The 26,031-nt window shown below is 39.6% G+C and overlaps 1 protein-coding gene across 1 annotated transcript in view; it reads left to right on the plus strand.

The window, feature by feature from the left end:
- Positions 1-26,031, plus strand: part of LOC103082007 (intersectin-1) — a gene marked incomplete at its 3' end in the record, with an annotated part of 116,041 nt that overhangs the window by 78,433 nt on the left and 11,577 nt on the right. The window contains exons 5-11 of the mRNA XM_007469150.1: positions 137-297; positions 10,327-10,506; positions 11,990-12,086; positions 15,758-15,858; positions 19,941-20,004; positions 23,160-23,297; positions 24,717-24,832. Of these exons, the coding sequence (XP_007469212.1) occupies positions 137-297; positions 10,327-10,506; positions 11,990-12,086; positions 15,758-15,858; positions 19,941-20,004; positions 23,160-23,297; positions 24,717-24,832 (857 nt within the window). The remainder of the gene's footprint in view (positions 1-136; positions 298-10,326; positions 10,507-11,989; positions 12,087-15,757; positions 15,859-19,940; positions 20,005-23,159; positions 23,298-24,716; positions 24,833-26,031) is intronic.

Consider the following 26,031-nt stretch of genomic DNA (forward strand, 5'->3'; position numbering starts at 1 on the left):
AACAAGTTTTGTTTTGTTTCGTTTTCCCCGGGACCGAGGGAGCTGATTATTTAGTTTTTGTGTGGGTGGGAGTGGTGGTTTGGGAAAGGTTCTTTTAAGGGCACAGTCATTCTAAGCCCATGCTGTTGGTTTGCAGGGCGCTTGCTGATATGAATAATGATGGAAGAATGGATCAAGTGGAGTTTTCCATAGCTATGAAACTCATCAAACTGAAGCTGCAAGGATATCAGCTCCCCTCCGCACTTCCCCCTGTCATGAAACAGCAACCAGTTGCTATTTCTAGTGCACCAGCGTTTGGTGAGTCTGAAAAGGAATTGGTTCCTATATTTCATTACATGTTTTTAAAATAAATATTTCCCTTCTCCCACCCTCCTCTCTCAGTTTGTAGCATTGTGAAATTCTAGGAGGTATTCTGTCTGAAAAATGATGGCCCTGTGCAGAAAGATAATGATGGAAGGGAAAAAGCATGGTCACATTCTAACCCTGGGATGAGAGTAATCAAAATGAAAGCAAATAAATAAATTGCACAGCTTACATCTCAACCAATGCAAAGGCCTCGGATGAATATTAAAAATACCTGAATTGGGGGCTAACTCCATACCATACAATATATGAATTAATCATCCCACTGTAACAAGTTTGATATCTTTGAGTCATTGGCTTATGAAAAATTAGACTGAGATTTAATTTTGTACTTCATAAAAATGTGGACTAAGTTCTAGTCATATAAATCTCATTGCAGGATGCATGTGTGTGTAATCTGTGAGGTGTAGTGCCCTCTGTTACGTTTCACAGGACTCAGCTATCCAATTGATTTCTATAACAATGCAGAATAAAACTCAGGTCACTTTGAAAATAAGATTAATCTTTTTTTTTTAAAACATCTTTATTGGAGTATAATTGCTTTACAATGGTGTGTTAGTTTCTGCTTTATAACAAAGTGAATCAGCTATACATATACATAGATCCCCATATCTCCTCCCTCTTGCATCTCCCTCCCACCCTCCCTATCCCACCCCTCTAGGTGGTCACAAAGCACCAAGCTGATCTCCCTGTGCTATGCGGCTGCTTCCCACTAGCTAGCTATTTTGCGTTTGGTAGTGTATATATTAGTCCATGCCACTCTCTCACTTCATCCCAACTTACCCTTCCCCCTCCCCATGTCCTCAAGTCCATTCTCTACATCTGTGTCTTTATTCCTGTCCTGCCCCTAGGTTCTTCATAACCCTTTTTTTTTTTTTTTAAGATCCCATATATATGTTAGCATATGGTATTTGTCTTTCTCTTTCTGACTTACTTCACTCTGTATGACAGACTCTAGGTCCATCCACCTCACTACAAATAACTCAATTTCGTTTCTTTTTATGGCTGAGTAATATTCCATTGTATATATGTGCCACATTTTCTTTATCCATTCAAGATTAATCTTTTTTGATTCATTTAAAAACTAGCTCCCCTGCCTTTTTGTATTGGGGTAGGGGAGAGGATTTCTATAAACTTCAGACTCCAGTGACTCACATATGCCAAAGATTTTCAAGGAAATTCATATTATATATTTTAAAAATGATTTATGAACATTACCCACCAAAAGGAATAAATGTTTCCCTCTTGGGAAGATACCACCCATTACCCTCTAACCTGAGAATCAGAGCCCTAGATTCTATTTCTACCTTTACTATTAAACTCAACCTTGAAATTGAGCTTGATTAACTTTTTTTGCCTTAGTTTCTTCACTTTAATATAAAGTACAAAGTTTACCATATGTATTCATTCTCTCACCTTGTAGAAATGATCATCCTTAATTTAAATTTGGTTCTCACCCTTTAAAAAATTGTAGGTGGGGCTTCCCTGGTGGCGCAGTGGTTGAGAGTCTGACTGCCTATGCAGGGCACACGGGTTCGTGCCCCGGTCCGGGAAGATCCCACGTGCCACGGAGTGGCTGAGCCCGTGAGCCGTGGCCGCTGAGCCTGCACGTCCGGAGCCTGTGCTCCGCAACGGAAGAGGCCACAGCAGTGAGAGGCCCGCGTACCGCAAAAAAAAAAAAAAAAAAAAAAATTGTAGATGGAAAAGTGATTGAAAACAGTTTTGAGAAACAAACATGTTTTCCTCATAAAATATATTATAATCTGATTTTCCCTTCTTATTTTCTGGTGGAAAAAAATTGGAGAAAATGTGTATTGTCTTGTGCCATTTTGTAACATGGCTTTCTCAGGAAAAAGACCACTTTGAATTGTAATATTTCCTCAGATAATTCAGTATGAGTGTGAGGACCGTTGTTAGTTCAGTATTGTATTGATCCTATGTGATATCTTTTTTTTTTGCGGTACGCGGGCCTCTCACTGCTGCGTCCTCTCCCGTTGCAGAGCACAGGCCCCGGACGCGCAGGCTCAGCGGCTATGGCTCACGGGCCCAGCCACTCCGCGGCACGCGGGATCCTCCCGGACCGGGGCACAAACCCGTGTCCCCTGCGTCGGCAGGCGGACTCTCAACCACTGCGCCACCAGGGAAGCCCCTATGTGATTTCTTAGTTAAAGGAGCTTATCAAAACTTTTAAGGATTCTAAATGGAAAACATGAATAAAACACTCTAAAGTATTAGCAATCTGCCATACTTAGAGTCCTCAGTTTTCAGTTGCAATGGGCAAGTAGTCATTTAGGATTGATAATTAACATAAGTTTCTTATTCTCTCACCTCCTTAGTACTATAGCCAAATACCATTTAATTTATAGAAAGCTTATCTTTATGGTTCTGTTTACTTGCTTTATTATACATCTGAAGGTAACACTTAAATTGGGCAAATACATCAAAGTTACAGGAATCTTTTCCTGGCTTTCAATTTGTTGCCACCATTTTAGTCCTGCAGATGGTAAAGCGTCTCCTATGGGCAGGGATTTCCCTAGGAGGTCCCAGCAATCTCCGTTAAGTGCAGGGTCTTCCCCCTTTGGAAGGTTTTTTTTTTTTTTTTTTTTTTTTGGCGGTACACGGGCCTCTCACTGTTGTGGCCTCTCCCGTTGCGGAGCACAGGCTCCGGACGCGCAGGCCCAGCGTCCATGGCTCACGGGCCCAGCCGCTCTGCGGCACGTGGGATCTTCCCGGACCAGGGCACGAACCCGTGTCCCCTGCATCGTCAGGCGGACTCTCAACCACTGCGCCACCAGGGAAGCCCTGGAAGGTCTTTTTATGTTTAAAGTAGACTAATTGTGAGAACAGACAGAAGGTATTTGCAGGTTGCTTTACCAGCATGAGTCTTGTTTTTCTGGCTTAAAATCTGAGACCGCTAAATTATTCTATAAGAACGTAAGCTTTAATACAGAGATTAACCTCATACTTGTTGGTGAAGTGTCTTTAAAATTTCTATATAAGATGCAAACCTGTTTTGTTGCTGTAATGCTTATTTTTCTGTGTTTGTTTACACATTAAATTCTTACAGAACAGCAACAAAAAATGAAATCAAAGGTGCAGATTGTCAGGGAAAAAGGAACAAACTTGCAGTGTCCTGCTGCATCTTCTATTTCTTTCTTGCTCTTATTGGATTCTTGACCTTTCACATTGTCACATATTTCCTTTTGAAAGGTTTTGTGTTTCCAGAGCATCTTTGTGTTTCCTTGTGCTCCTTTTCTTTATGGTATTAAGAAATATGTATTTTATTCACAGTAATGAGGCGATTGGCCATATTAAGTTTTTTTTTTTTTTTTTTTTTTTTTGCCACGCCACGTAGCACATGGGATCTTAGTTCCTGGACCAGGGATCGAACCCTCACCCCCTGGATTGGAAGTGCCGAGTCTTAACCACTGGACTGCCAGGGAAGTCCTAAGTTATTTCTTAGAACAAAATGCCACAGGGGGGAAAAAAAATTATTATCCCAATTTAAAACATAATTCCATAAAAAGCTGTCTTTTAGTCAGATGTTTTTCTTAAAAATTAAATGGTAATTAGTCAGCTAAGATCACCAACAGTTCTGATTTCTTCTCTATTCTCACCCTAGACTTTAATTATTTAGGTTGATTTAAAGATTACAGTAATCAGATCCAACATCTGATTCATGGGAAAGTTCTTAGACAGTTTAAACAAAACACAAGAATTGTGGATAGAGTTTCCTTCTCTCTCTTCATCCTGATATATCTGATGACAGGGAGTAAAGTGAAGGAGGTTTGGGAGGTAGTCATTCAGGTTGTCTCTGATACAGTTAATGATAAGCTGAGATAAATGAATGCTATGCTTTTACTTAATAGGTTCACTATTAAAAACAAACAAACTATGCATTGCCTTTCTTTTGGTGAGGTTGAGCCGCAAGTCTGGATATTTTAAGGGGAAAGATACAGGTTTTGGGTTAGGCAAGTAGGACAGTGATCCAAGAGAAGAAGGAAAACTCAAGGAGTCACGTGAGAGCAAAGGCTAGGAAGAGCAGAGATGAGCAGTGCCATAGGCTGCAAGGGACCAGGGCCCCTGTTGATCTTGTCCATCGTGTGTTCGCGGTTTCTAGTCCTCAGTTAACCAGCTTAGTTAAAAATGGAAGTTACTCTGAATCTCTGAAGGGCCCTGTAGCCAGCGTTTTGTCGAAACCCAGAACAGCTAAAGGGTGTTTGGTTTTCTTTTGGCCTCCCTTCCGGGGCTGCAAGAAGAAACCTCGGAGTGGAGAAAGGGTCAGATAACCACAGGCATCCCATTGCCTCTTTTTCCCAGAAACCCGGGTGTCAGTAATTCTTCCTCTGACATGTAATATGTCTCGTCTTAGTCCATCTTGCTATAGGAATTTCAGTGCTAGGGATAGTGCCGATTTATTTTCAGGAGGGGTGGCCTCACTGCCCAGAGGGTTTTACAGTCAGCTGAGTAACCTGCCCCGTCCTCTAAGGGAAGCCGGGATTTCTTAGCTGCCCTCCTGCCAGCCAGACCTTAGCTCTTACCCCCCGGCTTCTCCACTGCTTTCCCTCCCCTCCTTCTCATCATGTCACCCTTCTCAGTAAACTGTTTTCAAGAAGATAAATCATGAGGGAATTATAGAAAATAAAGAGAAGTTAAAAGTACATGGTCTTAATCCACTTTGCCCAAGTTTACTCAAAGATCTGGCCTTTGGGGCTTCCCTGGTGGTGCAGTGGTTGAGAGTCCGCCTGCCGATGCAGGGGACACGGGTTCGTGCCCCAGTCCGGGAAGATCCCACATGCCGCGGAGCGGCTGGGCCCATGAGCCATGGCCACTGAGCCTGCGTGTCCAGAGTCTGTGCTCCGCAACGGGAGAGGCCGCAACAATGAGAGGCCCGTGTACCGCAAAAAAAAAAAAAAAAGATCTGGCCTTTGCCAAGGTAATTTTTTTTTCTTATACTTCTTCTGGCTACTTGAGAACATAATTTATTACTATTATCATTATTTTCTAATTAATATTAGACATTATCTGACCATGGGTTTCCTAGCCCTGTGGTCTGTCTTTACATATAGTATTTTATCTGGTCACAACAGTAACCCTAACAGTATGCAGAGATTATTGGCTCTCTTATACAAACGAGAGACCTGAGATTCCAAGAAGTTGAAGAGTTTGCTTGAGACCATGTTTCTGAAAGGGAGGTGGAGCCTGTTCAAACTCAGTTTTCCTGAAGGCTCTTGGTTTCCTTATTTCCTTCTCTCTTCCCACCTTCCTTATCACCAAATCATGAGGGTGACATGGGGCATTGTCACTCTTCCAAGGTTAATGCAAATGTTAACACACTGTGGAATTAAGGCTGGCTAGGGGTTGAATAATCATTTTTGTTAAGAAGAGGAAAATGGGGTGCAGTGATATTGTGATTTGCCTAAGGGTACCCAACTGTGTTTAAGGACATTCTGTGAGTATGCCTCATACCTTCTTCCTTCAGTGTATTTGCACACAGCATCATTCTTCTTACATTCTGGACTCAACCGTTTCAGGGGGAGGTTGTTGCTTTTGTTTTTGCCAGAGTCCATGGTTTTATTAAGTCAAACCAATCAATATTTTTAAGCCCTGATTGTGTGTCCCAGTTGCTGGGAAGATGGTGGTGAGCAAGGCATCGTGGCTCCTGTTGCTATGGAGCTTGTTGACAAGTTGGGGGAAGCAAACAAATAATTCCATAAAACGGGGTAATATGATAGAGACAAATAGGACCCGGTGGTTAGGGGAGAATTTTCCGAGGAGATAACTTTTGAGCTGACTTAAGCATGAGAGCCTTGTGAGGGGAGAAGACGCCCAGGCAAAAGCAACAGGTCCTAAGGCAAAGCTTGGTGTGTGGGAGGAACAAAAATGAGATACCTTCCTTGTAGCTGAAGTATCCTTAGGCCTTAAGGTCAGCGAAGTAAGGCAGGAGCCAGGTGGTTTGGGGCCTGATAAAACCACTAAAGAGTTAGCATTTTTGTCTAGGTGCAGTTGAAAGCTTTTAAGCAGGGGTGTGACATGGTTGATAGACACTTAGAAAAAAAAAAATCAGTGTTATCTGAAGACTATTTTTGTTTCTTTGTTGTTATTTTTTGTTTGTTGTTTTGTCATTTGTGTTATCTGAAGACTGTATTGCAGGGGGACAAGAGTAAAATCAGGGAAATCAGGAGGCTTTTTTCATAGGCAAGAGGTTATGGTAATTTAGATCTGGGTGGTGATAATAAATGTGGAAGATGGGGTGGAATTAGATTCATGATATCCTGTATTGTGGAGAAAAAAATAAATCAGATTTTGACCATTTCGAGTTTGAGGGGCCTCGTTGATTTCCAAGTCGAGATGTGAAGGAGGCAGGTGAATCTGTATGTCTGCAACTCAGGAGGGATCCGTCAGTTCCGGGTGAGTTTGGGTGCGATGGCATTGAAAGCCCCCGGGGCTGGATATGGTATCTTAGAGAGAGGTGAGAAGATTTCAATCTTAAATGGAACCAGAGGATATAAAATGGAGAATCTCATACATGGGTCCTCAGGAAAATGAAACTTAAGGACCAAGGGACTGGTCAGGCGTTTACAGAAAATCGAAACTGATCCCTTGACTAATGAACGTCCTGCAAGAGTCTCTTCTCCTCAAGCCAATGAACTTGCTGCTAGGACTCTAATTGAATTCCCTCCTCTTTGTGATCCTTGCCCATAAATCCAGCCTACCCCAAAGCCTTAGAGGACTCACTTGTAGCTTGCCGCAGTTGGCGTGTCCAGAATTGCAATTCTTGGGACTTGCCTGGCGGTCCAGTGGTTAAGATTACACGCTTCCAACGCAGGGGGCGCAGGGTTGTCGATCCCTGGTTGGGGAACTAAGATCCCACATGCCGCATGATGCCCCCCCCCCCCAAAAAAAAAGGCATATCAGAATTGCAGTTCTTCTGCTATTCCTGCATGAACTCAACTTCTGGTAATTCAAGTTTGCCTCAGTTTTCCTCTTTACTTAGGTTGACGGAGTGTAGCTTTAGAGTAGGCGGAAGACCTAGGACCAGGCCTTGGCGGTCTGTGACATTTAAAGCTCTAGTGAAAGGGAAGAAGCCAGAAACAGAGTGAAGTGGGAGGAAGTTGGTGTCCTAGTAGCCAAGGAAAAGTGTTTCGGAGGGGAGTGCCCCATTGTTCAAGTTGCTTCTGAGGGACTGAGTAAGAATAGGACAGAAAGGTGATTGGATTCGGCAAGACAAGCTTGGACCTCACCTTGACGAACCGTTTCCTTGGAGTGGTAGGGACAGGAGCCTGCTGGAGGCTTGGAAGAGGGGAGCGTTTAACTGTAAGGGGAGCGTGTCAGCTGAGGAATGGTGTGTTTAGGGTAAAACTTCAGGAATTGAGACTTAGCACCGTCAGGAGGGATGGCATCTAAAACACAGCCTCTGGTAGGTGTGTTTATTTAGAAGTATTCAGAAAACACTCATTCATTCAGAGAAGGCAGTCAGTTGGTCCAAGGATGATAGCCTTTGCAGTGGCAATTTAGGAGCTGAGTAGGTAACTTAAAATGGAAACATTATGATGTTAGAGCATAAGAATAAGAAGACCTGCAAGATCTGGTCCCTGTGACCTCTCAGCACTGGCCCAACAAGGCTGCCTTTGGGGACAGGATGTCACACTGAGGAGAAGTGACTGGGAGTGGAGTAAAAATTAAGCAGGGCACCGACACAGAGACAGAAGGGGGAGAAGGTCCAGACCGAAGTGGGGGAGGAGAAGGAGCCTGGAAATCCCAGGAGTCAAGGCTCATATCAAAGCGAGCATCAGGCAGCATCAGGCCAGGGTCAAATCCCACACACGGTTATTATTAGGGAAAAAGGATGAAGAGCCAAGTAACACCCCTGTGGACGATGACAGCACATCAGTAACCTACTATTTCAAAACAAGCTGAAAGGTACTAAGAAAATGATGCGAGTCATGAAAGACTAACATAGATCAGAGTTTTAAAACCCCAGAAATCAGGTGACCACTCAGGAAAGAATGAGCCATAAAAGAAAAAGTCATTTCGGAAATGAAGAGTGAGCCAGAAGCAACACAAGAGAGACTATCTGAAGGGAAATAGAAGGTAAAAAGAGGAAGATTTCAAACATGAAAAGGAAATGAAAAAAGAGATACAAAGAATTTGAGAAAAAGCGGCAAATGTTGAAGGCAAAGAGAATTGAGTAGGTTAGTTGGGGTCTCTGAAGAAGGAAACCAAAGCAAGGGAACAGAACAAATGGCAAAAACTAGTTCAAGACAGCTTTCTTGACATAAAAGGTTTGAAGCTAAATTTGAACGAATATATATAGTCTGTGCCCGAGAAGATCGACCTGGAAAGATCAACACTGAGATACCTTCTAGTAAGACAAAAAATCATTTGGGCCCAAAGAAAAAGAAAACACATGGCTAATGAGAAAGAAAATTAGAATATCTTCAGACTTTTCCGTAGCAGTGCTTCATGCCGGAAGGAAACGGAGTGACATATTTAGGATTCTCAAGGGAAGAATCAGCCAAGAATTTTGTGTCCAGAAAAACCACACCAACCAATTTTCCAACTCTCCGGACACTAACTTTATATCTTATAATTAAATTCAATTCTGACGCTAACTCTGGTAGTCAGCGTCAGATTCCACAGGTTTAAGGGTTCGGTCTCACAAGACGGCCCTCACTTCAGACTTGAGTCACAAGTAATGGGCCACAGGGTACCCGTGCTCTGTGTGACTTGACTAAAACTCAGAGGCTCCCCCAAACTCTTCTCCCCTTCTCTGTAATTTGCTAGAACAGCTCACCAAACTTAGGGAAACATTTACGTACATTCTCTGGTTTGTTATAAAGCGTATTATAAAGGATACAGATGAACAGGCAGATGGAGAGGTGCATAGTGTAAGGTCCGGACGGGTCCTGAGTGCAGGAGCTTCTGTCCCCGTGGAGTTGGGGAGCACCACCCTCCCAGCACATGGATTTGTTCACCAGCCTAGAAGCTCTCCAAACCTTGGTATGTAGGAGTTGTTATGGAGGTTTCATTATGCAGGCATAATGGATTACAACGGTGGCATTTGATTAGCTCAGTCTCCAGCCCCTCTGCCTTCCCCTGAGGTCTGTGTGGAGGTGGGAGTTGGGTGGGGCTGAGAGTTCCAACCCTCTAATCCTGCCCTGATCTTTCCCGTGACCAGCTCCCATCCTGCAGCTATTTAGGGGTCCCCAGCCATCAGTCACCACATCAAACACACAAAGATACTCTTACCACTCTAGAGATTCCAAGGATCTTAAAAGCTCTGTGTCAGGAACCAGGGACTGAGACCAAATGTTTTGGCAAAAGATGTTCCTGTCAGTCAGGAAATTAAAAGGGTTTTAGGAGCTCTGCCAGGAATCAAGACCTGGGGACAGAGACCAGATATATATTTCTTATTATATCACCATATCACAAGTTAGGATAGAGAAACTAAAAGAATAGAAACATCTATTTTAGTTTCTATCGTTTCTTCATTTTTTGGTTAGAATACTTCTATAAAGAGAAACTTTCTCATCAAATGTTTGATTACTCTGAGGTTCAGTATATAAAAGAAAGGCAGGATAAATGTTTATTTTCTGCCTTTATGTACTAGTTTTCAAAATAAATTGATTGCCTATGGTGACCAATTAGGATTAAAAAAAAATCATTGTGAATTTATGAATTGATTTCTCTTTGGTGGCTTTCAGTCCACTGCAGTTATTATTCTTATTGATCCTCAACTTTGGCCAGTAGATCCTTCTTTAAGTTGGGTCTTGAGCCCTTTTGATATGATCCTTGACAATTTTTACTACCCTTCAAAATGATTAATCTGAATTCATATTTTAAATGGAACTATATTACAACTGGAAAGGGATTTTCTTCTCCATGCAGTCCTGGATTAATTATCTTTGAATGTTGAAATGTGGTTCCATGTGAATTTTGTTGCGATTTTTCCCTTCATAGGTATGGGAGGTATCGCCAGCATGCCACCGCTGACCGCTGTTGCTCCAGTGCCAATGGGTTCCATTCCTGTTGTCGGAATGTCTCCCCCGCTAGTATCCTCTGTTCCTGCGGCAGGAGTGCCTCCTCTGGCTAACGGGACGCCCCCTGTCATACAGCCTCTGCCTGCATTTGCTCATCCTGGTACGTGACCTGCTGAAGCCACAGGCTGAACTTTTTACCTGTATTTTCCTCTTCATTCTCGTTTTCTGTCTTCACGTTCTGATTATATTTAAGTGGTATTTTATTCCAGAAGAAATCATCTTCATTTTTTTCTTTTCTTTCATTTAGTGTCTCATTTGGGGGATGAGCTAGGCTAGAGAGAGGGAAAGGAGAATGAAATTATGAAGCTTTGGGTGCCATTGTGCACAGAGGTGAACTCAACAGCTAAAACCAAGAGCACAATTTCCTTTCAAGGGCTTGATGAGAGCAGCTCAAGTTTGAACAGTATTTGAACACTTTTTATTTCCATGTATCATTTACTACTTTTCTTCAGCTGCCATGAATTGCTAATAAACAAGCCAATCCCTTAGGAGTAGAATTATGTGGGAGGAAAAAAAAAGAACATTGCCTTTCTTTTTTTTGAGGAGGTGGAGTGAATCAGGCATAGAGGGGGAAGGAAGTCTATTGAAAGGCTAAGTATATTAAGGTTATAGTATTACATGCTTGCTTAATTGAGACTTTATTCAAAGTCTTTTTCCCTTTAGTTAAAGAAAAGCATAGTGTAGATGTAGATGGTCTTAGTCTAACAAATCAGAAGGGATTCATATCAATATGGAAAGTTTTGTTTGTTTTTTAAGTACTTCGGATATGTCTGAATAAATTCGTAAGTGACTGACAGTGTGGGTTTGAGCCTTATATATGAATCTGCCTAGGCCCCTGCATTTATTACATCCGTCAGGATGTGTCTCTAAGTTATAGCCACAGAATCCAGATTGACCTCTTGTTTTTAAGATGTTCTTTTCACATGTAGTTTATCTTTCATAGGAGACCATGACTGCAGGTGTGATGGCAGCTGAGAAAATGCTTGTAATTATTTTTCCAGTAGTAGCAGTGAATCCACGCACTGTGTCTTGTTTTCTTTTGTGGCGAATGTTGCAAGACAGTGGGCAAGTTTGAACGGAATGTTGGTTAAGGCTCGAAGTTTTTCTCCTGACACACAGCTAACCAGCTTGAATGAGACTCAGACACAAAAGCTGGCCCTTCCTGGCATCACGTGTCATCTGGCCAAGACAAGTCTGTGACTTCTTGGCTCTTACATCTGGAACTAATATCTCAGCTCCTTCAGTGAAGTTAAGAATATGCCAGCTATCTATTTAAGCTGTTACTTCTTTAACTATTGGAACAGATCCTCTAAAATGTGAAACTAAGTGTTTAATGAAGAGTCAGATTTTATGGATGTAAACCTTACTACCTAGTAAGGTGATTTTCTGAAGGAACTAGTAAAACACTTTTGGCTAGAGGGCAGGAAGCAAGGAGGGAATAACTTTTTGAGTCTGGAATGGTAAGAAGGGAGGAATAATTTCTGCCTCAGATTTGATAACTATGCATTTTAATTTTTATAAATAGGGAAATATTTCTTACTTCTGTAAAATTAAAATTACTCAACATGTATTTATTTTTTCAGCAGCCACATTGCCAAAGAGTTCTTCCTTTAGTAGATCTGGTCCAGGGTCACAGTTAAACACTAAATTGCAGAAGGCCCAATCATTTGACGTGGCTAGGTAAGTTTGCTTGTTTTTTCAAATGGGTGGTTTGGTTCAGCCATTATCTGATTGACTCATACATTTGAAAGTGAATTAGCTCTGTGTTCTTTATTTGTCTTGTTTTAGTTTGCAGAATGCTAATAATTTTCTTAATTCTGGATAATGTTACTAGGTTTTATTATTTATTTGTTGTAGAGATGACAGAATCAAGAACACTGATTTTCCTTTGAAAGCTTTGCATGTTGATTTTTTTTTTAAAGAGGATGATAAATAGGTAGTAGTAAATGTTAAAAAAAAATAGAACTCTAGGTATGAGGGAAAAAAGCACATTAACTGTTTTGTGTCAGTCATTTAAAAGTTTATGTATAAAAAATACTATATGAAAATTAGAGCCAAAACTGGCTCTAATTTTATCTCAGACAATCTTATGGGGTCTATGTGGATTGTTAGTAAAACTTTAGATCAGGTTTTATGAAATGAGTTATTCAGGTTATGGGACAGTTGTTATTAAATCTCATATGTGGCTCAATTTGGGGTACAGCTTACATGACCTGTTTGCTTCTATTTTGGCCAATCTTGGTTCATACTATCTTTCATATTTTTATTTTACCCATTTTTTCCCCTTGCATACTACTGTACTAAAATAAAAACTTAAGTCTCTTGATAAGCTGTCTCAAAGCTTTCCAAATGAAAAGATGTAAATAAAGATGATTCCGGGCTTCCCTGGTGGCGCAGTGGTTGAGAGTCTGCCTGACGATGCAGGGGACGTGGGTTCGTGCCCCGGTCCGGGAAGGTCCCACGTGCCGTGGGGCGGCTGGGCCCGTGAGCCGTGGCCGCTGAGCCTGCGCGTCCGGAGCCTGTGCTCCGCAACGGGAGGGGCCACAACAGTGAGAGGCCCGCGTACCGCAAAAAAGAAAAAAAAAAAAAAGATGATTCCATCTTTTCTTGTTTCAGTCCTCTTTAGGAATCTTTCCTAAGTGAATTGAGTCATTTTTCCTCTTTAAAGAAAAGAGCATGTTGAATATAATTCAATAATTCATTGCCTTTAAAAAAATAATGTAAAGACAATCCATAAACTGAAAAACACTGTGCCAAATGCTTTATGCACATTAACTCATTTAACGCTCACCTTCTTCCCCATAAGATGACTGACTTTCTGTGTTATAGATGACGAGGAGGCTCAGAGACAGGAAGTGACTTGCGCAAGATAACTTAACTCCTAGGTGATAGGGCTGAGTTGAACTGAGATCTTTCTGATTTTAAGACAGATGTTCTTAAAATTTGCCCTGAAAACTTCGGTTAATTGTGGTATACAGGTATTTGTGTTCCATTTAATTAAGGTTTTGCTCCTAGGATGCAGGAATATTTATTGAGTATTTGCTTTGACTCATTAATCCCATTTAACCCACACAACCACCTGTAGGGTAGTAATTGGCTCAGAATTGTGAATGAAGAAACACCCGGAGAGGTTATATTTCTCACCCATAGTTTACAGCTTACTAAACAGCAGAGCTGAGATTTAAATTGAGATCATCTAACACTAAATTCCATGTTTTCTATTCTTTCTCCCATATCACGCTGAACTTTGAGTATTCTCTGACTTTCCACAAGTGATTTTGAAATCTGCCTTAAAATTGACTTGTGACATTAAAATGAACAAACAGCCAGTATTAGCAACATTAATGCTATTAAAATGTTGGGTCTGCTCGCCCGTGTGCAGTAAAGCCAATCTACTGACACCAGGTTGTAAGGCACCAGACAAGGAGTCCGGAGCAGCTAATGCTCAAAAAACCTGAGCTCCCCAATGGGTTTTAGGGGAGCATTTTTAAAGGCAAGATGAGGGAAGGGAGTCGCAGGATGTGTGATCAGCTGTGCACCGTTCTCTGATTGGTTGATGGTGAGGTACCAGGGCAGTGCCACAGGGGTTAATGTTATCAATCCTTAGGCTCCAGCTTCCCTTTGGTGGAGTTTTAGCATCTGTCAAATAACTCAGGAATGTGCATCAGATACTGTTATCTAGGTACTTCAGGGAGGAACTAAAGATTCTGTGACTGCCTTATGGCTGACTGTTTACATTGTTACCAGTTCTCCTGGCCCAGTTGCTGCTTTTGTCACTACATGTTCATGTACTTTCAATCATTAATTCTTGAGTCAGCCTTTGACTCAGGGGAGGCCTGGGAGACTACAGCTTTTCTACAAACAAGAGGTAGGCTGAGAAAAAAAAATTGAGAGAGACAGGCAAAGGACGTGAGGGGAGGGGGTCTGTCCCCAGAAGGCCCCATAGGGTCCTGCTCCGGTTATAAAAACACTGGGGGTTTTTTTGGTAGCTACCTTTCAATAATTTAAGTTTCTAGCAAGTTTTTATAATGTGACATCTAACTTTTTGGTCAATGCATTTTTAGGCCCATTTAAATTCTCAGGAATTTGGCAGAAAACTATGATTGGATAAGTGTAATCTTGAACACCTTCTGTGTAATACCCTACATTCCTGGGGTGCAGGAGAGATATAATTAGCTTCTTGACAAATAGGCAAGAGTTGGAATCTTCAAAATATTAGTTTAAAATGAGAGAGTTGTTGCAGAAGTATGCACAGCAGATTAGAACTTGGTAAATGTTTTTATTAAGAAGTTTATAAAAATTGAAAAGATAAACTTTTATAGGTACTTTTCAAGTGTTTGGGAGCTGTTTCTGTGCTTTGAGAAGTGTACATAGTAAGTATCAGTGCATAGGTAACATACATAAATGATGATTAAAAGGTCCAGTTCATGATTAAAATTTCACTGTAATCTGTGAGAAATAGATATTTTTGTTGAAATGAAAGGAAATTGCAAATGGGGCATTAGTTGTAATCTGTCCTGGAAGTGGAATGCCATTTTTACTGCCAGCTCAGCCATCGTGTTTAAATTGCCCATTTGAAACATCTGGCTCTCAAGAAGCCATGGGTACCAACCAGCATGATACTGTGTGGGAACTAATCTGAGGAACTGATCACCAAGGAGGTCTACAGCCGAACTGGCTGCCAGCAAGGGGTTTCCTGAGGTCAGCTGCACATTGGCAAGGAAAGGTCAGCACTGGATTGCAGTCAGAAGCAGAGCTCCTTCCCATACTGCACTGCTGATTTGCCAACCGCCCTGGGAATGTTCTCTTCTCTCTGGGAAACTCCATTTTGGGCATTTAAATTCTCAGAATGAAATAACTTCCTTTCATTAAGAAATACATTCTGTATTTTGGTGTAAAGAAAGTTAAACATTTTAAAGAATTAATACCTTTAAAAGCAGTTATTTGTTTTCTATCAGCATTGCTTTTTGAACCTAAAGAGGACTGTTCTAGAAGTTTAGAGAAGCCTGGTCATTACTGTATCACCTCAGTTCCGAGGAGATTTTCCATTCTTTTGTAGAACCTTTAAATTAGTAAATTGTCCATATAACTTGAACGAGCCACTTGGTCTGCCGTGTGTGCCCTTGATTTGGAAAAAACAATGAGCTTATCTGTTTGGAGAGAAAGGTTTATAACCTTAAAAAATGGAAAAAATCATTATAGAAAATTCAGAAATAGTGATTAGGAAGTGAATAAAATGTTAAATCTAGTTTTCTAGAGAAGTTCTTAGTTTACTGTTTTTAGAGAACTTAAATGTGCTTTTCCTTACTATTAATCCTTTTTTTCCTCTCCTTCCTCTCTTTGCCCCACAGTGTTCCTCCCGCAGCTGAATGGGCTGTTCCTCAGCCATCCAGACTGAAATACAGACAGTTATTCAACAGTCATGACAAAACCATGAGTGGGCACTTAACAGGTATTTACAAATGAGAATTAATTTAGTGAAACATGATCTTTGTTCTAAATGCAGATTGTTTCTAGATGTTGGGCTGAAGATTTTCCTGATGTCTTCCTCCATTTATTGTACTTCTTTCTAAACAGGGTTTTTGTTGTTCCCCTTACCTCCAGTTCTCATCTACTGATAAGGCCATAGTTATTTTATTCTCCAGTGCCTCAGGCTTTGGCTTCTTGGTAAATAGAACCTAGACCAAGGATTCCCCAGCACCCCAGATGCCACTGTTGTGCAAATCAACGCACTTGCAAAGAAACACTGCTGTGGACAAAGCCTGGTTCACATTCTGAAGTTCAACTTAGTAGATGAACTTGAAACTGTCTACTCAATCTGTTTATGGCAGGACGCAGGGTGAAAGTTAGTAAATGGTTGGGGAGTTTAGAACCTAGCTTTGCCACTAACCAGCTGGAGGTCACTTTACGTATTTGGATCTTATTTCTTCATGGATAAAAGGCCAGAGTTAAGGCATATGGTCTCTATGGATTTAAAAAAAGATTGTTGTCTACATTAGAAGGATTCAAAGGATTTTATGATACTATCCAGAAACCTTTCTAATAAGGGGTTAAACACTTAAAATTGTTAGAGAGTTATAAAGAAAAGCATAATTTTAATAAAGGAAAATAGAGATCTCCAATACAAACATTAAGTGTAAAAGGGGGGGAAATGTAACTTCTCTTTAACAAATATGAAAGGAGGGGAGAATGGGGTCATTTTCCTAGGGTGGAGAAGCAGTGATATTCAGCAAAAAACATTTTAAATTTCTGATTCTTACTATCTTTTTTTTTTTTTTCCTATCACTTACAATTGCAATTTTTACTTCCAAGAGAAAAATTCATCCTCGTTTAAAAATGTCAGGATTGGGTGAGACTTCGAAGGGTTCTGGTCTAACCCTGAACCCTATCCCAGTAAAGAATCTCAGCAGTCATTTCAAATAAGCGTATATTTGTATCTGAAAGGGCAAATTATAAGTATGCACAAATTCTCTGTATGCCTCGCTCACTGTGCTAAAGCAGTAGCTGTCACTTTTATGCATAGCATGAAAAACCAGGCCAGCTTATATGGGCACTGAAGGGATATTCGAAAGTATAGTTTTAAGTATTGTTTAACATGATTTGACACCAGTGTGTCATACAGACCCAGACCTGCATTGTCAGTGAATCTGAAAACATTTTTTAAAGCACTGTTGGTGTTTGCTGGGTGTTTGCTTAAAATAGTATTCAGATGCGATGTTGATGCCGAAATTCTCTTTTCTTGGTAGGATGTTTTATGACCGAAGTATAGTATCAGGTAGAAGGTATATGACGCAGGAACTTAAATATTTAGAACTTTTAATATCTGAGGCAGAAAATAAAATTTGAAATACACTGGATGGATGAGTAGATTTTTGCTACTGTTTAGCTGTATTCTTATTACTGTTTTGTCCTGGAAGGAATTTAAGGTGGGAATTTCATTTTCAAATCTTTGTATAGTCATGTCAAATAGAAAGAATAATTTATTACAGTACATTTTAAAATAGGAGTAAATAAAAGACATTTAATTTGCTTTTCCTTTGTGAGGTATCAATATAAGGTGTGTTTTAGGCTAAATAAGACTGTTGATGGAAGCAGAGCAGGTTTTGTTGAGATGAAATACAAAGATTATTTTCATGATCACAACTGTGAAAATAATTGTGTGAATCCTCAGCCCCTAAAGCAGTTACTCAGTTCAGCTTAAGAACTGAGTAAGATTAAGAAGAATATCAAAAAAGTTGAGAATAGCTCCCAGAATGGAAAGAGGCAGAATTGAAATATTTAGCAATGGCACAGTTTACCCCATTGATTACCTGGGTTGGTTTCGCTGATACACCTGGTTAGGTGGGCACCCCCTTGTTCCTTCCCAACTTGATGTATATGCTACTGCACGCTCTTAAAAGAGACACTTATAAAAGAGAGAAGGAGTCCTTCCTAGTCTAAATTATATAAGTAGCTCTAGAATTCTGGTAACGCTATTCTTGCTAGTCCTATTCTCAAAGAGGTATTTGATTATCTCCTTGCATTCTGAAACAGTGCATATGTTATTTGGTTATTCATATGCTAATCACAAAATGCTAAAAGTCTTAGTCATTGTTTGAAGTAAAGCATTAACTTCATTTAATTGTCTCTGTTCTTTCCGTTCAAGCTTCCCTACTGAAACACAGCTATACCCACTGTAGGCTTTGTGAACTTGAGATTTGTGTTTATTCCCTTAATGTCTCCTTATAAGCCAGTCTGCCTTTCATGAATGTAGGCTTCTACAGAATAGTTCTGTACACTCAGAACTTGATTTTTATGTTGTCCTGTTACTATCTTTGCTGTTGCTGATCTAATTTAATGTTTCACAACCTTGTCTTAGGACTTAGAGTCAAGTATTAGACATTGCAAAAGACAGTTGGGATCTTTTAGTGCAGGGGTCAACAGACTTCTTCTATAAACAGCAAAATAATGTTTTCAGATTCACTGACAATGCAGGTCTGGGTCTGTATGACACACTGGTGTCAAACCATGTTAAGCAGTACTTAAAACTCTACCTTTAAATATTCCTTCAGTGCCCATATAAGCTGGCCTGGTTTTTCATGCTATGTATAAAAGTGACAGCTACTGCTTTAGCAGAGTGAGCGAGGCATACAGAGAATTTGTGTATACTTATAATTTGCCCTTTCAGATACAAAAACATTTTAGACTTGCAGTCATACACTGTCACTGCTCTTCAACTTTGCCATTGCAGTATGAAAGCAGCCGTATATCATGCTTAAATGAATGGGCATGGCTATGTTTCAATAAAACTTTATTTACAAAAACAGGTGGAGGGCTGGATATGGCCTATAGACTGCGGTTTGCCAATCCCTGTTCTAGATCATTTTCCTCATTTCAGAGATAAAAGAACTTCCTAAAAGTAGTTTTGTTAATGTCACATGTCATTAGGGAGTGGAAGAGTCGGGACTGGAATCCATATGTCCTGATATCCAGGTCCAGGGCTAGTTCTTTTCATTTATTGTTACACTTTTTATTGAGTAGATGAAAGATGAACTTTCTTTTATATAGTTCTGAAGTGGGCAGAATTGTTACAAGTATAAATTAACACATTCACTAAACTTTTGCTAGTTCTACTTTAATGTTGCCAACGTTCTAAATACAATGTTAGAGACTAAATAAAATGATCAGTGAACTTTTCTCATTCCAGTATACCACAGAACAAGCAAAATTTTATGCGTGGTAATCTTCCTAACACAGTTGCTACCACTTTCCGTTCCTTGGTCTTCATGTCATCCTGGGACCACACCTTGGGAGTCAGTGATGGACATAAGACATTTGTCTCTCTCCTCCTAACACTAGTTTATTTAAACATTCAGATTCTTCCATTGTAGCCTTTCTGGTATCTAAGGCTAGTTTCATGCCCAGACTGAAGATATATACAAGTATTTTAAGAAGTGAGAGCTGATTTTGAGAAGAGAGTTGAAATTCCAGAAATTCTTCTTTATCACTAACCTCAGAAGTGGCTGTGATAATTGGCCATTTATACAACCTTGAGCAAGTTTTTTTTTGTTTAGTTTTGTTTTATAGTCTGTATAATGAAATGAGTAGAAGAGTTCTCTCTAAGGTCCCTTCCTCCTCTAAGATTCCCTGAATCTTATCTGAATTTGATAGTCATCATGGTGGAGGAAGCAGGTGGTGGCCAAGATGCTGAATTTAGAGAGAATAAGTTTCAGCTTTGTAAATAAAATCCTGATACGAATAGAGATGGTAACCTGGACAAAAGGGCAGGTTATATTTTGAAACTCTAATCCTTTACATACTCATTCCTCATTAAACATCTATTTAACAAAAATTTATTGACTGTGTGCCAGGTGCTTTGTGTTTCTTGCCTTTTTCATTGGGGCTTAATTTCCTTTTTAAAAAGCCCCTCGGGTAACAGCAAATATTGTTTAAAGCACTGTGATTGCATGAGATTGCATAGTACCTATGTGCAGAACACTGATCAGTGAAGATTTGCTGATTCATCTTTATATTTTTTTCCTGGTTTTTGTTTAGGTCCCCAAGCAAGAACTATTCTTATGCAGTCAAGTTTACCACAGGCTCAGCTGGCTTCAATATGGTAAGGAATGAAAAAGTTCCTTGGTTTGTATAAAGAGGAAACTGTATTTCTTGAATTGATATGGCTCATGGGTCTTTAGATTAATACCGTTATTTCTAAGGGAGATATACGGAGTAGGCTTAATTTTCCAATGAGTTGTTATGATTGCCCCTCTTGCTTTCCCCCCTTTTGATTTTGAAAAATACAAAAGCAGAGCAATCAATATAATGAATTCTCAAGAACTCACAATACAGCCTACATAAGTCTTAACTCATGACTTGTCCTGGTTCTCCCCTCCTCCTTTCAATTATTTTAAGCCAAATCTCAGTCATTATATCATTTCCATCTGCACATATTTCAGCTTGTATCTCCAAAAGACTTAGGGATTTTTTCCCCACATGACTGCAATACCAAAAGTCCACTTAAAACTGTTAATAGTAATTCTTATCATTAAGTTAATCAGATGGTGTTTAAATTCCTTAGATTGTCTCATAATTTTTTTTATAGCTGGTTTGTTCAAATTAGGACTGAAATAAATCTATATTTTGTAACAATTGGTTGATACATCTTTTAAGTCTCCTTTAACCTATAAACTCCCCCTTGTCTTGTTCTCCACTCCTCCCCCACCCCACCCCACAAGAAAAACCCAGATCATTTGTCCTATAGTTTCTTATAGCCTAACTTTAGCTGATGGCACCCTTATGGTGTTAATTCATTCTTGTGTTTCCTGTAGATTGGTAATTAGATCTTGAGCAGGGTTCTGCACCTCAGTGCTATTGACATTTTAGGCCCGATGACTCTGTGGTGGAGGCCTGTCCTGTGGACTTTTGATTGTTAAGTAGCATCTCTGGCCTCTGCCTACTGCAGTAGCATGAGCCCCGCCTCCACTTGTGACAATCATAAATGTCTCCAGACATTGACAGATGTTCTTTGCAGTACTAAATCAATCAGTGGTTGAGAACCACTCATCAGATTCAAGTTTGAATTTTTTTTTTTTTTTTTTTGCAAAATACATCAGAGATGATACCAAGTACTTTCATCAGTAGGTACATTTATGTCTCTTTGTCTATTTTGTAATGAGTTTTAGTAGCTATTGATGAAATCCTATAGGATTCTTTGCATTTAAATATTAACTAGAATGTTAAATATTTAATTTTAATATCTAGTTAAATATTAACTAGAATACACACTCTTCAGGAGCGTGTATCTCTCAGTTATGCATTATCCATTGATTCCACCTGGAAGGTAAACCCGGTCTACACCACTTACCTGCTAGGTTCATGATTTTGCTGCAGGCTCCAAAATACATAGAGATGATACCAAGTACTTTCATCAGTAGGTACATTTATGTCTCTTTGTCTATTTTGTAATGAGTTTTAGTAGCTATTGATGAAATCCTATAGGATTCTTTGCATTTAAATATTAACTAGAATGTTAAATATTTAATTTTAATATCTAGTTAAATATTAACTAGAATACACACTCTTCAGGAGCGTGTATCTCTCAGTTATGCATTATCCATTGATTCCACCTGGAAGGTAAACCCGGTCTACACCACTTACCTGCTAGGTTCATGATTTTGCTGCAGGCTCATTGATGTGGTTGTTTCATAAGTGGTCAAGCTCTAGGGCTGCTCCCTTCACCCATTATGGTCCCTTCTGCTTTGCGTTAAAGGGTCAGCCTCTTGCAATAGCATAATAACAGACCAGTTAGCAAGCATCTTATATCTATGACACATCTAGACCTCTTTAAGTCTGGGTGTGTACCAGTATCCTCGGGCCCTCTGGAATAAAAACTAAAGACCTAACATTTATGGACACGTTGGTTGTTCTCATGACACTAGAATATAATGAAATGTTTAAGTTTCTCATTTATAACCCGCCCTCTTTGAAAAAAATACTTGAGTCTTCTCCTACTAGAATATTATATTCTCCTTCTACACGATAAAAAGATATTTAATTAAATGTGTACAGCCATTCTTCAGGCAAGTATGGGGAAAAAAACAAATAGGAATTCCACCTGCCTTTTAATTGCATTTACCTAGGAGTGGGCAGTGGAAAGGAAGAGAGAACAAGGTAAAACAGGCAGGGTTTTCATTTGTGGCTCTGTTCTACTTAAAAACAGGAGTCTGGCACCTGGAAAAGGCAAAGGTAGAGGGACAGAAAAGAGATCAGTGGTTGCCAGGGCCTGGGGGCAAAGGAAAGGGTGACTATAAAAAGACAGGAATTTTCGGTGATGATGAAACTTCTATACATTGTAGTAGTTACACAACTGAATGTGTTTGTCAAAACTCGAAGAATTGTACTCTAAAAGGGGTGGATGTTACCGTATGGATATTGTACCTTAAAAAAAAAAGAGTTGATGCCACCTGAGGAAATTTCAGATTTAAGAGGAGTTTCTTGATTTATCTCATCAGCAAAGCCAGTTAGTTGCCCAGTGTAGCATCTGTCCTATTGGTATTTTAGTGAACAGTGTTGTGGTCTTGCATCCTCTTTTGTTGTCCAGAAGTTGTTAAGTAAAATCACATTCTTGGACTTGCTAGAAAAATCTGTTTACTTTAATTAGCTACCAGGGCAAGTTGATTATGAAGAACAGTGACGATTGAATCCTGAGATTAAGGAACAGAAAACACCTTGCCTCTGTGGCTGGAGGCCGTAAAGATCCACCCTTGGAGGCCTAGATCAGGGCTTGATCCACTGAGCTGAATCTGGCCTGCACCTGGTTTTGTTTTTTAAAACAGCCGTGCCCATTTGTTTCTCTATATATTGTCTATGGCTGCTTTCCTGCTGCAGCAGCAGAATTCAGTGTGATAGAGATTGTGTGTTCTACAAAGCTTAAATATTTACTATCTGATCTGATAGTCTGCAGAGCGTAGTCTAAATCAGACACATGGAATGTATGATACGTTTAAAATGGGTTGCAATGATTGAGAAGAGTGTAATTATAATCATAGTTAACATCTGTTGAATGTTGAACACCATCCCAGGTATATGGATTGTCTCGTTTTGTCTTTGCAATGGTGGTGTGAAATAGGTACTATTTTTATAAACTGAGGCACAGAGGAACTCAGTTGGCCTAGAGTCAGAATAAGAAAATAGAACGTGTAAATCACTCATGAATAGTAACAAGCATGCATTTTCATGAAACTAGATTACAATGAACTTTTTGTTGAATAGGAATCTTTGTGACATTGATCAAGATGGAAAACTCACAGCAGAAGAATTTATCCTGGCTATGCACCTAATTGATGTAGCTATGTCTGGCCAACCACTGCCACCAGTCCTGCCCCCAGAATACATTCCACCTTCCTTTAGGTAAGGAATATTTGGCTCTCATAAGAAATTGTGCACTGAGTATGTGAATTTCAAACTTGGCTTTGTTGGCTGTGTATCTTATAGTCATTTTTTATTCTTGGCAAGTAAATGAAATATCTATGAATTCAAGCAAATCTTAGGTAGGTTTGTGTTAATCTTTCCCTGTTCTGTTCTTTAAAGTACTTATAGGATATTAGTAAAACAGTCAAGTAAAACATCACAGATTTTGTGATTTTTGAGACAATCCATATAATCAAAGCTCACCCAAAACTTTAGCAGTTTAAGTGCAATGATATCAACCTGTACATAGAAAATAAAGCAAGGAGATTCTGCCTATGAATTCTACACATTGCAGACAGAGGTAACGAAATGCTGGCAATGTAGAAATTATAATCAGGAAGATAATTAAAGAAAATTTTCGTGGTCTGAAACATAACCTCGGTGGAGACATTGAGAGGGTAGTTCAGGGTCCAATTGGGAAGACTCTGCAGTTACTGGTATCCTCCGCCTACACACAACCACGCATACACAGCCCTCTTGGACAACTGTGTCTCAAAGCTTTAACTCAAAAGACGAATTTGAGATCTTACGAGTACAAAGAAGAACAAAAGAAGCACAGATGAGAATTTCTGTCCTAATTCCTCACGGGAAGGACTGGGGGAAAAGTCCCCATAAATGTATGAAACATGAAGCCATCACTGTCAGCACATACATGGTGCAGGGGGGAGCTGAGAAAACTGTGAATGTGTAGGAAGAAACCGGTAGCTGGACAGTTTGCCCATAAAATCTCACAGCTTCAAGAATCGCTACAAGAAACACAACACTGGAAGCTGATAAAAAAGCGTAAAAAGAAGATAGGTAGATTGGTTTAAAAGAGCAAGATTAATGGTGTAAAGTGAAACTAACAGTAAACTAAGTGATTTGTTTTAAGGACTATAAAGTATAGACATTTCATGTGTTTATTAAGAGATAACATGGAGAGACTTTGTAAAGGGAAAAAAAAAAGATGCTCTCAATTAGCTGAGCTGCTAATCTTCCCTTGGAAATTTAATGTTTCATAGGAGGGTTATGATCGGAACAGCAAACACTTACTATGTCCAAGGTACTTCTCTAACCACTTGACAATTGTTCATTGATTTAATCCTTTGGAATTGTCCTACTTTTGGTGATGGTTCTAAACATTTGAATGAATATGGCACTCAGAGTCTGATGATGTTCAGATACTCATTTTTAAGAAACTCTTTGTAAATAGAGAAGACCAAATCTTTATCTTTTCCTCACTAAAAATGAAATTTGCTCCATGATATGTAGCATAATCTTAAAAACTTTCTTTTTTCATAATTTACCCAATTCTACCTAGACAGCTTTACATGAATCCTTTTATTTTTCTTCTTTTTTTCTTTTTTTCCACAACTGCAGAAGAGTTCGATCTGGCAGTGGTATATCTGTCATAAGCTCAACTTCAGTAGATCAGAGGTTACCAGAGGAACCAGTTTTAGAAGATGAACAGCAACAACTAGAAAAGAAATTACCTGGTAAGACAGTCCTTAGATTTGAATTATAGCATATTAGAGATTTTCTATCTCTAAGGCAAAGATGGAGGTAACGATAAATTTAGCTTTTGACATTCTTGCTATGTTTCTTTTTTTAAATTTTATTTATTTTATTTTTTTGCTGTGTTGGGTCTTTGTTGCTGTGCACAGGCTTTTCTCTGGTTGTGGCAAGCAGGGGCTACTCTTCGTTGCGGTGCGCGGGCTTCTCATTGCGGTGGCCTCTCTTATTGCAGAGCATAGGCTCTAGGTGCGTGGGCTTCAGTAGTTGTGGCATGCGGCCTCAGTAGTTGTGGCTCACAGGCTCTCTAGAGCTCAGGCTCAGTAGTTGTGGTACATGGGCTTAGTTGCTCCACAACATGTGGGATCTTCCCGGACCAGGGCTCGAACCCGTGTCCCCTGCATTGGCAGGCAGATTCTTAATGACTGAGCCACCAGGGAAGCCCTTGCTATGTTTCTTTAACTGACCTTAGTCAGAAAGGAGACACTTTTCATATGCTTTTGGATTTGAATATATGTACAGAAATAAGAACATTATGTACTCTGCTAATGTACCCTTGTTCTAGCTTTTAAATTGAAATCTGATTATTTACCACTTAACAAAAATTTTATAAATGTTATCTATAAAATGCTCAAAACTGATAAGCCTTTAAGGTGGTTGCTTAATACCACCAGTGCAGAAATAGAATGTAAAATTGCCTACTGTTGTTTTCTCAGGTTGTTATAGAATCGGAAGCTCCTTGATAACAAGAAGTTATTTTAAATTTAATGTGAACCTAATTTAAATTATCCTCATTTACAAAGATAAATTCATCATACTATTAAAATATTCTGTGGTAGCTATGAATTATTAATGATGAGATGACAATTGATGCTGACACCCTAATGAAATTTATTATGGAACCTCTTTATGTTTAATACTCTGTCAGTGTCATTTTGTTGCACTTAAAGTGCTCAGGGGATAATTGACCTGCTCAGGACACTAGCTCTCCTAGTCTCCTCTTCAACTAAATTACTTTTTGTTCAGTGATAAACTGCTTACTGAAAATGTTCTTTGTTCAAGTGTGTTGAGTACAGTGAAGAATCTAAATGTTAATAATACATGGTCCATGCCCTCTAGAAGGTTATAATACAACTGAGGATTTAAGACATCCATATAAACAATCATCAAAGCAGTGCATAAG

Source organism: Lipotes vexillifer, unplaced genomic scaffold, assembly GCF_000442215.2.
Source record: "Lipotes vexillifer unplaced genomic scaffold, Lipotes_vexillifer_v1.1 scaffold829, whole genome shotgun sequence".
Classification (NCBI taxonomy): Eukaryota; Metazoa; Chordata; class Mammalia; order Artiodactyla; family Lipotidae; genus Lipotes; species Lipotes vexillifer.